Genomic DNA, 14505 nt, shown 5'->3' on the forward strand with positions numbered 1-14505 from the left:
CAGTACTTAAAATCTAAAGCTTGAAGTTGAGGAAGTAAATATATCAATTGGAAAATGTATATTACGTTAATAGATTCTAATGTAAATGGCCAAGAAGAAATGTAATGGGATTAAAAACTCAAAATGATTTCATATTTAGCATAACGTCAACTCCATTTTATGTGGGCCGGACCATTTTAGATATAATATTTCGATTTAAAAAAAAAAATGGATTAAAAGAACTGGATCAAAAGCCCCAAATAGTCAGTTTTTCTAGATTTAGTGAAATGTTAATTTAAGCTTTTTTTTGTAACAATGTAAAATTTATTATTATCCTGTTTTTCATTTCAAATGGAAACAAAATATATTTTAAATATGTTCAATATTATAGTGGAAAAGGGAAAATATCTATATATGAATTTTTAAATCTTACAAAATGCATTTTGAATTAAAAACACCAAAAAAATTAAATTTGATTGAAAATATTTCAATTATTGATTAGAAAAACCCTGAATATTCAGTTTTTTATATATCTAAAACAATGTTTATTTGTGCTTTTTTTAAATATATTTTTAAATGATTTTTGGACTAAAAACACAGAAAAAAATTGATTAAAAATGACAATTATTGATTTAAAAGGGGGAAAATCAGGAAATTTAATATACAAATATAGCCTTCATTTTAATTTCATACTAAAACTGATGATTTACTTTCTCGGACCGCAAAAAATGATTCGGCGGGCCAGATTTGGCCCCCGTGCCGCCACTTTCACACCTGTAGTATATATATATATATATATATATATATATATATATATATATATATATATATATATATATATATATATATATATATATATATATATATATATATATATATATATATATATATATATATATATATATATATATATATATATATATATATATATATATATATATATGGCTCTTGTGTTCTTGTCTTCTTTTCTTGTAATAAGACATCACAAATCAAAAATAATGCTGTCATCAAAGCAAAAGTTTTATTCATATTTTAAATTACACAACTACCACAAAGAAGACTTTTCAGTCCAGGGTTGTCGTCTGGTTAGAAAGCAACACTAAACATTTTTTTTATTACATTTGTATCACTGCCACAAATCATTTGTCATGACTTTTTAGTTTCAGAATCACATACAATAGAAAAAAGAGAAAGAAAGTTGGAACCCTGTTGAACAGAGCTGGAAATATACAGTTCTGAATAGTACTGAAACCTCTATGCATTACAGTCTTAATAATGATTTTTTTCTTGCTTTTTTGGGTATGATTTAGTAGTAAGATGAGCAACATTCAAAATGTTTTTGTTCCCCCCAAATATTTACAACAGTTTTACTGTTAATTTATCACAATATTATCGCACCCCGCCCCTTTAATAAAAGCCACAAACCAACACTGTACTCGCTCTGCATTTTTTCCCATTGTATTAATGTTATCAGATTCACTTAATATTTTTGTCATTTTTAAGCTGCAACGTTGCAACTAAGTTTTATTAAAAGATTAAAATATACATTACATTACATTGAGAATGAGAACATTTACAATGTGGCAAAAATGTTATCAAAAACAAGTGAAATAATAGAAAATAAGTAGGGCAAAAAAATGGTACAGTGTTCCCTCGGTTATCGCGGTAAATGGGGACCCGGACCACCCGCGATAAGTAGTAAGTGGGAATTTCCCTTCAAAAATATTTAATTTGAATTTAATTTAAAAAAAATAATTAAAAAAAAATTGAATTTATTTTTTTAATTTTTTTTATTTATTTATTTTTTAATTTTTTATTTATTTTTTACCCCCCTGTATACAGTACACCATATAGAATACGGGTAGGTAGAGTGAAATTCATGTTATAACAAAAAAACTATGATAAAATATGTTGTTTCAATGTAATATTTGTATTTTTTCCCCCAAAAAATCCGCAAAGCTCTGAGTCCGCGGTAACTGAACCGCGAAATAGCGAGGGAACACTGTAAATATCTTTTTTTTTTTTAGAGGTAGTATGTGAGCACTGTAAGCTACGGAAACGATGGAATTTGTTGGCGTGGATTGTAATGAGGCAATAAAGCTGTGTTTTGATTGTTGGGATGTACTTCTTTTTTCAAAGTACTCTTAAGTTTGGATTTGTACACGTTTTGTTACACTGGGGGATCTTCTGTTGGTGATTGGATGGCTTCCATAAGCAGTACAAAAAAATGTTTACATATATACATCACATAAAATATGAGATGGTGTCATATCATGTAAAATCCAATCAAAAACTTGTTTTTATGTTTCATACTGCGAGTAATTATTGGCTTGTACTCATGTGTACAGTAGTAGTAAAGTAAATTAAATGATGGAAGTAATCACAAAAAAGCTGCGAACAATTACATGAACAGCTGCGTTTATCCATTCATTCAAAAAGAGCAAAGTGTTTTTCAAATATAAAAGTGGATACATTTGACATTTCAAATGTCAAGTGAATAAACACGTTCTGTATTTTTAATACAGAAGATAAAAATAACATTGGGCGAATAGCAGGAGGGTTTTTAATATTGGCACGTAAAATAAGTGCGCTTAAACTTGAGTAATTGGACGAAAAAACGTAATGATGAAAAGTTGATTCAAAATTGTTGTGGAATTTCCAAAAAAAGAAAATGGTATGGACGTCTTCTGCAGTTATGCAGTTAGACTTAAAAGTTTATGCCTAACTTGAGGCTGAAATGCATTGCGAGTGGATTAATTCGAGGTATCCGAGTGCACACTGCCGGGTCCCTCAGACGGAGATATCACAGAAGATGGAGTTGTTGCATCTTGCCAACCTCCATTGGTCTAAAACACAAAGACCATAATTATCAGATACCTCATCTAAAATACAGTTAGGATACTTTTAAAGCCAAAACAGTCCTGAAATTCTGCAAAACCAAATCATTCATTGATTCGTTTTCTATGTTGCTTATCCTCAAAAGGGCCATGGGGGTGCTGGTGTCTATCCCATCCAATTATACAGCCTTGAATTAGTTGCCAGTCAATTGAATGGAGATGAACAATCATTCACACTAAAGACAATTTAAAGTGTTAAGACCTAACAAAATCGTCATTGGCTTGCAAAACACCACCAAAACCAATTGAAACCTTAACCAATCCCTAAAATAATTGGACTAAAAACCCCAAAAGTCAGATATTTGAAAAAAACACAAACACCTGACCTAAGACAATACTGTTGCCACCTAATTTTCCAAATTCTTCCATCCCAATTGCAAGAACTTATAAGAAAAATGTCAAAAAATCAACAATAGCTGGCTCTAGAGGTGAATGTGTAGTTCCCTTTAGATATAATGCATTTTAGCCAAAGCAACTTCTCTATTCGTACTTCACACATTTTGAACTCAATACCAATTTACACTACGTTAACTCCCGTCTCTTCATTTTCTATACCATTTTATGGGGGTGCTGGATCCCAGCCAAATGTAGGCACCCTCAATTTGTAACCAACCAATCACAGGAGCATACATCTCAACCTGTAGTAAATTTGAGCTTGCCTTGAGCCGTCAAATCTGCATAGAACAATTTTTTTTGCCATCTAATGGGAGAGATGATGCAAATCAATGTCCGAACAGAATTCCGCAGCGTCCGGCAGCTTGTCGCTACATATTCTCCTGCCAGTCAGAAAGAGGGAGGGCTGGTCCTGGCTGAGGTGGGGGGAGCTGAATGGAAGTGACAAGCCAGGGCCTCGCCAAGAGAGCCAGTCTTAGCCAGCCTGATTTTGCCTCGCTCTAGGCATGACCTAGCCTTTACTGGATCCGTCTACGTCATCGTCAACAACGCTAAAGGTTAGTCTATGCTAATATGTCTACGAAGCACTTTCTGGATTTAAAAAAAAAACAGAAGTAATACAACAACTTATATTAGAGCATAGATTTTGCTTTCTGTGACTGTCGGATTTTCTGGTTTGTTCTTATTTAGGTTGATCCTGAAGACGAGTATGACTCAGTAGTGCTCATCGCTATTTTAAATCGGGATTGTGTAGAGTTTCGTGGAGCCAGTAGACACAGGTCTACAGTTCACATGGAAGTGAGAAACCTTGTGAGAAAGTGAAAAGCACTTGATCTAGCTAGAGGGAGACATGTCGGAAAAGCTTAGAGTAATAAGGCTTCAACGGGGGGGAAAAAATGACACCGCGAGCTGCCTACACGGACCACAACATTTTGGCGAATAGAAACTGTTGACTGTTTTTCACACATGTATATTATGAACAGGCTTTTATGTCTTAGGGATTCAATAGTATGGACGTAAATGAAAGAGTAGATGTTATGTCATTTATTTACTGATGAGAAAATATTATCTTAAAAGTCTTGGATTGGATAACTTATTCATACCGTATTCGGGATATTTCGTTATAACTGAATTTAGTTAAATCACAAGAAAACCGACTTGTATACAAAGTTGCAGCTGATTGGCCAAGTGGATTAAATACAGGTAGCACATACATCTCAAAATTCTGAGATCAATGGTTCAATCCATTAGTGGATTTGAACCTTTTTGTTTCCCAAAAACCGCAAAAACATGGAAAAATTGCCCATTTTTGTTAGTCTCAATGTGCCTGGCAAATTTTATTAATTAACTTACTTATTACCCATCTATTTATGTCTAAAATGTCTTTTTCTGTGTCTGTATTCTCACCCTCTTGCTATTGTGACAACGAAATTTCCCGAATACGGGATAAATAAAGTTATCCAATCCTATCCAGTTGGCTGGCAACCAATTCATGGTAGTCTAGTCCCAGCATACTGCCTGTTGTTCGCTGGGATAGGCTACAGCACCCTTGCGACGCTTGTGAGGATTATCCGAATAGAAAATATTTAAATGAAGTATCAATACATCCATTTTTTGGGTTTTTCTTATTAATTACTTGGGGTAAGTGTAGAAAATGTCCATTACGTTACAGTGAAAAGCATTTAAACAACTGGAATGGTCGCTAACCAGTATAATGTAACATGCTATAGTATAGTGTAACCCTATAGGCAACTATAAATAAATTAGTGCTAGTTACTGTACTTACATTTAAAGTGTGTGGACTGTACATAGGATTTCGACCAAGAGGATCACTGTATCCTGCCGTCTGACTGATAACATGGCGCAGGGTATCCACCTGAAGGGACAGACAAGGTGGACAAACCGTTTAATTTAGTGAATAGCTGCGAGGAAACACTCACTGTAAACATGCGCAGTGAAAAACAACTTGGGTGAAAGAGTGTCACGATTCCATAAGACAGAAAACGAGCAAACAACAATTCCTAATAAAACTCATAAGATTTTCTAAGAGTATAAATGCTACTATTGCTACCATAATCAATGTCTTTGTTTTTAAGGGATTAAAATACTCAATTAGTCTCTTAGAGTATTTATTATGATCTATAGTATTCATAATTACTTAATATATAGTTTTATACTGTGTATATGGTATAGATTGGGGGTGTCCAAACTATGGCTCAGGCAGTAAATTGGGGATTTTACTTCAATATAGCCTGCACAAGAAGCTACAGTTCAGCCTATGTTGGGTCGTACTTTTTAGTTTTAACATTAAATGGAGATTGTAAGTTTTATATTGCTTTGGTATATACTTGTGGGTATAAAATAATAATAATAATAATAATAATACGATTAAAGTTGTTATTTTCTTTACTGTTTTGCTGTCAACTGACATATTTTCCATTTTTTTCAACCAATGAACTTCCTCCAATTAACAAAAGAAAATGCAAAAAATTTTCATCTTTAGATTTTTCCCTCAGACCAAATTCTTTGGACACCCCTGTTATAGATTAAAAAAATAATTAAAAATAAAAGAGAACTTGATATCATAGCTGTAAATGCACAGTGAGAACATCTACTCATTAAGAATAAAAAAATAATAGACATCAACCAAAAGCAATTTCACAATGACACAAAACAGATTTTTCAAGGACAGTAACAAAAAGGGAAACACATTACCAAAAAAACCCAAAAAATACCAACCCAAGAGCTCAAGTCAAAGCCAAACGCATTCACCAAACCTTCACTTAAGGATGTCTGGAATTCTTACATATATTTCTCCATCCGAAAAAAAATATTAATCCACTAACTGTTAAAATTTGGACAAATTTTCCCACTTTTTTTTGGGAATCAATGTACTTCAGACTGTACTGTGGATGGCTCAGTACACAGGCAACACAAGGACAGTTCTCCGTACTATCAGTGAGGAACTGTCCCTGATAGTTAATCCTACCTGTGACTGTACATTGGCTCCGACTTGTGCCCCTTGGTAAGAATCCCCATTCAGACTCTGCATGCTCAAGAACATGTCCCCAGAGTTTGGTAGGTTAAAAGAACCTGAGGAACCTAGAAAAGGAAAATGTAAGTAGCTGAATAACATGAACGGGGGGAATATAATAATAGGAATGCACATTGCCACACACGCAAACGGGTGTGAATAAATGGAACCCAACTCAAAGAGACAAGTACAACTATGCTCATAAAGCAAGCAACTACTAGAGTGAAGGAGGAAATCAAAAAGAAGCAAAATAAATCAACGGATGGTTTGACAAAGAAGAAGACTGGAGAAAGGCTTTCTATTTTTTTCCATTAAAATGAGGGTACAAATGGAGTGAAAATCACATAAACACAAGGGTCTCTAACATGTGGTTGGTCGCTGAAGCTCCCAATTTCTCCACATCATCTACTCTCAATCTAACACGGGCTGACGGGGTGGGGTGGGGGGATCACATGATAGATGATAAGAACAAGAAGAATCTTATGAAAAGACCAGTACCAGTAAACATGTTGGTTAAAAGAGTGTTTTTGCTCTCTGCAGAATCCAGCTGAAACTCTTCATCTTTCATCTGGAATCCTGGATGCAAGAAAAAGGGACCACTTCATAAGCTTACCAAATCCTGATGTACTTCATCCCGGTACTCGGACGTTTGGTCGCCCGGACGTTTGGTCGCTCGGACGTTTGGTCACTCGGACGTTTGGTCACCTGGACATTTGGTCGCCGGATGTTTGACAACTGTTGAAGCCAGCTCTCAAAATTATATTCATGAGAGAGTTTAATATCTAAATATTTATTGTTGAAACCAGCTCTCAAAATTATATTCATGAGAGAGTTTAATATCTAAATATCTACTGTTGAAACCAGCTCTCAAAATTATATTCACCCAGGGGACCAAACGTCTGGGCGACCAAACGTCCAGACGACCAAACGTCCAGACGACCAAACGTCCGGGCGACCAAACGTCCGGGCAACCAAACATCCGGGCAACCAAATATCCTAGCAACCAAACGTCCAGTGACCTAACGCCCGGGCGACCAAACGTCCGGGCAACGAAACGTCCGGGCAACCAAACGTCCGGGCGACCGAACGTCCAGGCGACCAAACGTCCAGGCGACCAAACGTCCGGGCGACCAAACGTCCGGTCACACTTTATCCCAGTCCAATCCCGATCGCATTTGACATTCTACAATGCTAAACAAACATAGCGAAAAAATGCTCCTGGCTTCCATGTTTACACTTAATAAAAAAATAAAATACGTGTCGTTCTACGTGACTACGTACCATTACATTTAAAATGACAACCGGTTGACAGAAAAGTCAAGCAAAAACAAATCTCATGGCAATATTCAGATATGCGTTGTTGTTTTTTTTTTTTTTGTTCTTTTCCAAAAATACATGTATTTTCGGTTCACGAAACAGGAACGCTCCCTTTTATGCATGAGTTTTCTCGGGAAACCAAGTGTCTTATAGACGAGAGACACTATGATCCCCAAGCTGGGAGCTGAGCCTGTCACTCTCGCAAGTATGAATAGGGTGGATAGAAGGAAAGGAACGCAACAACCAGGAGACGGGTTAAAGCCCGAGGTGTAACGTGGGTCGTCTATATATTTTTTTTGCATTTTTTCATCTCTTCTTCATGATGTAGGAGTGCCTACCAGAGTTGGGTGTAGTAGGTGAGTTAGCCTGGCTGTTCTGCACGGCGGCTGCTGCCGCGTGTGCGGCGTTTACGGCCGTCTTGGCGGCGTACAGGTTAGCTTCCTCCTGAAACTTGCCGATATTTTTCTTGTAGCGGATCCGTTTGTTGCCGAACCAGTTGGATACCTGCGTGGAAGAGCACAGAGGGGAGGAGCAGAGGAGTCAGACGTCAAGCAGCCACAGCAGCGTGCACTGAGCAGTGTGACTGTTTCAAGATGTCATGTTTGGGTCCATCAAGTACCCAATTCCCAACCCCTGCAGCAATGTCCATTGGGTACACAAGCTAATTAAGCCATAATAAGGAGCCACTTGTGTCTTCTCATGGATGGGAGCCTGACACGCTCTGGGCTCCGTCTCCTGACAAAACCCAAACACCAGGGGCCCCCCCGTTGCTGCTTCGACATGTCCGTTATTGCGTGGCTGTCTGTTAAGGGTACGACACCCCTCCCCTCGGTTGATGTACAAAGAAGAGTGAGTGGTGGAGGAAAAAAATAAGATGAATTAAAAATGATTATTCGACTGAAACATCAACAAATAAAGTTTGTTTTTTTGGAGATTCTAAAGAGATGACTGTATTTTCTGGACTATAAGGTGTACTTTTTTTTACTAGTTTGGCCTAAGATAAATACTCTAGTGCCATTTTAGATATAATATTTGTTTTTTTTTAATGAATGGATTAAAAGAACTGGATTAACAGCCCTGGATATTTATTTTAGGTTTTTTAAAATTTTATTTTAGATTTTGCAAAATGATTTTTTAACTAAAAACACTGAAAAATGGATTAAAAATTATAATTATTGATTTAAAAGGGCGAAAATCAGGAAATTTAATAGACATCTATACTAGTCATTATAATTTGATCCTAAAACAGAAAGTCGGCACTCATGATTTACTTTCCCGGACCACACAAAATGATGCGGCGGGCCGAATTTGGCCCCCGGCCCGCAACTTTGACACATGTGGTCTAAGGCGACCTAAATATTGTTGGATTTGTTTTGGCCATTATACTATTGTTACTTTAAAGTATGTTTGTTATTGATTTCTAAAATAATTTAAAAAATTGCTCTACTCAAAATGCGACTTATACTCCAGTGCGACTAATATATTTTTGTACGACTTTTAGTGCGTAAAAACATTACATACAAATAATAAAATGCAATTTAATAAAAAAAATGGAAAAGTTTAATAATTTTCCAATGCAGAATCAAGCTGTTTCTCTATTATTTTTCATCATAATTGACAAAAATATTCCTCTTTGACACCAAACCACAATTAGTTACCCAAAATTAGTCAAAAACATCATACTACTTCACTAAATATATATATTTCAACTCTAAATAAATCACTACTTAAAAAAGTACACTACAAAACCTGTTTTAACACTCAGTCTTAAAAAAACAATCCCTTATTCATGAAAAAATAAATAAATAAACTAACAAAAAATGGCAAGAATGAACCATTTAAGCCTAATGGTGCAAAAATGCTAATTTAATTCAAGTAAAACCTCTAAAAACTTGTACAAATCTTGGACGCCGGCTTGTGATAAGAGCAGAATAACGATGAGATGATGCCATCTTTTAATGCTTCTATAAATTAGAGTGTCTCATTGCAGTGCTACGGCACCCTCCACCTCATCGGACCAGCCAAAGAGCAGCTGCCCCTAATGACGCTTTATTTAATTTCCACCCATGCGCTTAAATTTTAATATCCCCAGTAGCCAGCCAATGTTGTGGTATAAAAAGCTACTGGATTTTGCAGGACAACAGATCATTTCTATCTCGCTCATCACTGTGCTCTAAATCTTTAATATCTAAGCAATTAAAATTAATGACCATTCAGGCGAGACTCACAGTCGGTCGGCAGCAGCAGGGTTTTTTTTTTTTCTTGACATCAATTGTTTGATGGCTTTACCTAGAGGTTAAACTAACAAGCAAGGTTTAATTGGAAGCAATGAAAGCTTTGGCTATCATCCTTTTTACTTAAACTGCTTATAGTGGATTGGAATGATGTCACGCTTACGCCATTTTTTTAGCCAATAAACTGGAAAGCACATTTTTACTCCTTTTGTACCAAAGTTGTTATTTTTTTGGGGTTGTACATGAATTAGTTTAATTTAGTGAAGACGTAAATCATGTGGGCCGGATAATTTATATCAAGATTTTTTTGATTTTTTAAAAATTTGATTAAAAAAACTGAATTAAAAGCTCTGTATAGTCCGTTTTTATTGATTTAAAGCAATGTTTATTTAAGCTTTTTTTTAGTATTGGAAAATATTTTTTAATCATGTTTTTTTTATATTTCAAATGGAAACCAAATATTTTTTTAACGGACATAATTGTATATTTATTTCTAGATTTTACATAAAGCTTTTTGAACTAAAAACACAAAAGAAAAAAATGGGTTAAAAATTTACAATTATTCATTTAAAAGGGGTAAAATTAGGAAATATAACGTACATCTATAATCATTTAAATTTTATCCTAAAACAGAAAGTCGGCATTCATTATTTACTTTTTCGGGCCGCACAAAATGATGCGGCGGGCCAGATTTGGCCCCCGGGCCTGTACTTTGACACCTTTACTGTAGGACCTTGAACTAGTTCATGTCAGATCACCATAGAGTGGAAATCTTTCAGTTTGCCAGTTAAATGTGAATATGAAGTATTTATAGTTGAAGAATAATCAATTTCTCTATTGTGATAACATATAAACCACTATATATTAGTCTGACCTGGCACATTGTTGGGGTAAACCCTTAAAATGTCACATATTTTCTTCTCCTGCCCATTGAACACTGACTTTGGTGCTTTTTTCGGGTCAACCTAGTATCGAGCAATGCAAGGTGTGGATCACAACCCAATCTATAGAACTAATTCACTTCCATCTGGGAGAAGGCCACGCATTCAGTCGACTGCTAAGTAGAGCCGGGGTGTTAAACTAGAAGACCTGACATCAGCAGCCTTGAAGCCAGTGATCGTGTAATGAGCATGTGGACTGTTTGCAAGAACACAATAGAGTTGCTCCATTCTTTGAAAGGCTGAGGAGGTTTTAATCAATAATCCTGTGCCCAATCGATGAAAAATGCCTGATCAGCCTACGACTACAGTTTAGACAAGCCTGCCTTTTCAATACAATGATCATTTTTCCGGATGCTATGTTATTAGTTACGGCAGGAGTAGCTAATGCTTAGCAAAAACGTATTTTTGAGTGAATCAAGAGACAAAAAATATACAAAAACGTTACATTTTGATGTAAAGTTGGTGCGAAATGGATAAAACAATTTAAATGTCAACCTTGCTAACCATAATGCAAGCTATTTCATCAGCTTTGATGAATTGAGTAAAGCTTCCGATAGCTATTGGCATAGCGCTCACGATGGATGGTTTTTAGTTGAAGCGTTTGAATAATCAACAAAGCACCAAAAAAAAATTCGAGATTTTGACAAATGACTGGACTAAAGCTGCAGAGTAGCCACGGCGACTGTAAAGTGGGGGTGCCGTGAGGGATAACGCACTTAGGGCGTACGAGGCATTAGGGTGAGCTTTGCGTTTTTTGCTACTTAAAATGAGCTAAAGCATTAAGAAGAAGTCGATAGCGATGTCTGTTTGTGGACAACTGTGTCCGTTAAGGAGAATTTTATAAAGGCTTGCTAATTCCTGCAAGGATAGATCCATTTTTGTTTTTATTTGATTGATTTTGTTACCTCAGCAGAACCAGGAACATTATCAGGGACCTATACCCCCCTGGTTACAATCTGTTACAGCTAGTGCCCTATAGTTGACGCTATAGGTCTCACAAAGTATGGACAAATAGGCTTAAGGACAGTTTTTTGCACATTTTTCAGGACTCTAAACTTGCGGTAGCATGATACACAGTCCCTTCTGTGTAATAACTTCGGGGTGAGGTAATATGTAAAGACGTTGGGCGGTTATCTGCTTCCTAGTGGCTGATTTAAGGTAAGTTAAAGGCAGTGATAGGTAAATGATGTAGACATCACGGCAGAATGCCAAATTATGAGTCCAAAATTATCTTTTATTTGGGTTTTTTGCAGGGAAAACGCACCTTATGGAGAAGCACTACCAATTTTGTCATACGCAGTTTTTGGATAAGCTGACAATTTTGCTTTTCTTGAGTCAATGACAATGACAAAGCCTATGTCCGATTATTATTGTTCTCACAGAAAATGACGACAGTGGTTTGCATAAGCAAGGCACTCGAAAAAAAACTGAGCGCAAAACCACCGGTGGCCATTTCTTGAATTGCATGATTGTGCACAGGCTAAATAGTAGGGTTTAAATAAAACAAATAAAGGTATATATTTAAAACAGCACAAATCCTGCTGATGCCAAACAACAAACAAACAATAATAAATGCAAAAAATATCATGTAAAAAAACATAGTCCGTACACACAAAATAGGGATGAGGAAAATTAGTGTGTTGGTAAAATATGTCAATGGAATTGTGCAATTTAAAAAAGGTGAGATGTGAATTGTACTACTACAGTCATTTAAATAAAAAAAACTAAAATAAAATAAGGTCACGTATATTCAATCCTATTATTTGAATTGATAATAACATTAGCAATGATCTAGTTGTGTGAGAGGGAGGGGGGGTCTGTGCAGTGAAGTGGCTATTACATACATAAACAAAAAAGAGATAACAAAGAAATGAAAACAGTGGATCAGGAGAAGTTATGACATACCTGAGATACTGTGATGGTGCTTCCCACCCCCTGAAGGCAAAAAAGAATGGGCTTTTTACAGTATCTGACTCTTCAGGACTATACTCAATATACCCTTAAATACTCCCCTCCCCACACACAACAAAACACTGCAGATGAATCGTTATGTTATAGATTAATGTCTCTCTGATATTATAGCTGGGGAGGACAAGTATAGGACAATATTACATGTTTGTATTAAGTCTCTCGATAGTACCCAACGGGAAATAACAATGGCGTGTAGGTAATAATAATTTAGGTTGGCCGCCTTCAGGTTTACACCTGTTAAACAGTCTTTTTTTTTAAAAACTTTAAAAATATAGCATGTAAAAAGAGTAGGAATCTTTGTCTTTCTCTTTCCTGGAAATTGATGAATTCTTCCTATTTTTTTTAAGGGTTGAGTGAGTGGCAAGCAGGAAAGAGAGCGCATGTTGGGAATGGGAATGAGTGTCGAGGTGTAAAGGGGGGGGCGGCGTTGGGGCGGTTAAGGAAGGACAGCATAGTGCTTTGATTGAGGCCAAGATGATGGTCCTCCCCTCCCTGTAGCCCTGCTCAGACTGCCTTGACTGAAGCATCATTAGGCAGTCATAATGTCAAGGTTAGCTGAGGACGACGTGTCTTGGTGCCGTAACACACGGTAAGGGTCCCTCTAGGCTCCCCCCCCCCCCCCCCCCCTGCACCCTGATTAGCCGGCAGCTATACTGCTCGGCGCGTGTGTACCCACCTGGGAAACTGTGATGCTGCACTTCTTGGCCAGTTCCTCTTTGGCCTCTTCGCTCGGGTAAGGGTTGCTGAGGTGCGAGTAGAAGTACTCGTTCAAAATCTCTGTGGCTTGCTTGCTGAAGTTTCTCCTTTTCCGCCTGAGTGGGGAGAAAAAAAACAGAGAAAAGGCCGGGGAGAGCCTATTAGCAAGGCATTAACTCATCCATTTGGATGGTACAAATTGCACAATCAATCTTGGATATAAATGGGGTAGCCGGACGTTTGGTCCCCGGACGTTTGGTCCCCGGACGTTTGGTCCCCGGACGTTGCGTAGAACGGACGTTTGGTCGACGGACGTTTGGTCCCCGGACGTTGCGTAGAACGGACGTTTGGTCGACGGACAGCTCTCTCTCTCATGATTATAATTTTGAGAGGGATTGAATCCAGCGACCAAACGTCTATTCGACCAGATGTCCGGGTACCAAACGTCCGGGACCAAACGTCCGGGGACCAAACATCCGTTCGACCAAACCCCCGGACACCGTTCAACCAAACGTCCAGTACCAAACGTCTGGGACCAAACGTCCGTTCGACCAAACATCCGGGGACCAAACGTCCGGGGACCAAACGTCCGGGGACCAAAAGTCCGGGGACCAAAAGTCCGGGGACCAAAAGTCCGGGGACCAAAAGTCCGGGGACCAAATGTCCGGTCACAAATGCGGAAAATGATGAGGAATAGGTTCCTTGGAGTACTAAATCGTGTTTTGCCAGTATTCTCATCAAGACAAAAGAAACCCCCCCAAAAACAGCCGTGTTCCCACCGAGACGTACAAACAAAATGCACACGCAACCCGAAAAAAAATAAAGGTTCCGTTTGGTCTGTTGGTCTCCAATTTCCTGTCCAAGCGTGTAATGTGCAGAGTTTAGCGCAGTGGTTGGGTGGGCTTCGTGACGGAGCGGCGTGCCCAGTCGGAGTGCATCTCGGTACATTATAGAAATCATAGCATGCACAGTTGAGCATTGTTCCTTAAGTGCCACAGCCCCAGGGATCTCCAGCAGAAACAAGCAAAGTCTAACTAGATGTG

The 14505-nt window shown here is 37.4% G+C and overlaps 1 protein-coding gene across 9 annotated transcripts in view; it reads right to left on the bottom strand.

Moving 5' to 3' along the window:
• Nucleotides 1-1698: 1698 nt before the first annotated feature.
• The window catches only part of pbx3b (pre-B-cell leukemia homeobox 3b), a 128231-nt gene continuing 115424 nt past the window's right edge, over nt 1699-14505 (bottom strand). For 3 of the 9 annotated variants that reach the window (XM_077715364.1, XM_077715360.1, XM_077715361.1), the window contains 7 exons: nt 13443-13578; nt 12701-12730; nt 7959-8124; nt 6802-6879; nt 6259-6371; nt 5056-5145; nt 1699-2825 (listed from right to left, as the gene is read on the bottom strand). In XM_077715364.1, coding sequence (XP_077571490.1) covers nt 2733-2825; nt 5056-5145; nt 6259-6371; nt 6802-6879; nt 7959-8124; nt 12701-12730; nt 13443-13578 — 706 coding nt within the window. In that variant the 3' untranslated portion in view covers nt 1699-2732. The remainder of the gene's footprint in view (nt 2826-5055; nt 5146-6258; nt 6372-6801; nt 6880-7958; nt 8125-12700; nt 12731-13442; nt 13579-14505) is intronic. The other 6 variants (XM_077715363.1, XM_077715362.1, XM_077715365.1 and 3 more) reach the window with 4 other exon arrangements.

The sequence above is a fragment of the Stigmatopora nigra genome, chromosome 4 (genome assembly GCF_051989575.1).
Source record: "Stigmatopora nigra isolate UIUO_SnigA chromosome 4, RoL_Snig_1.1, whole genome shotgun sequence".
NCBI classification, from domain to species: Eukaryota; Metazoa; Chordata; class Actinopteri; order Syngnathiformes; family Syngnathidae; genus Stigmatopora; species Stigmatopora nigra.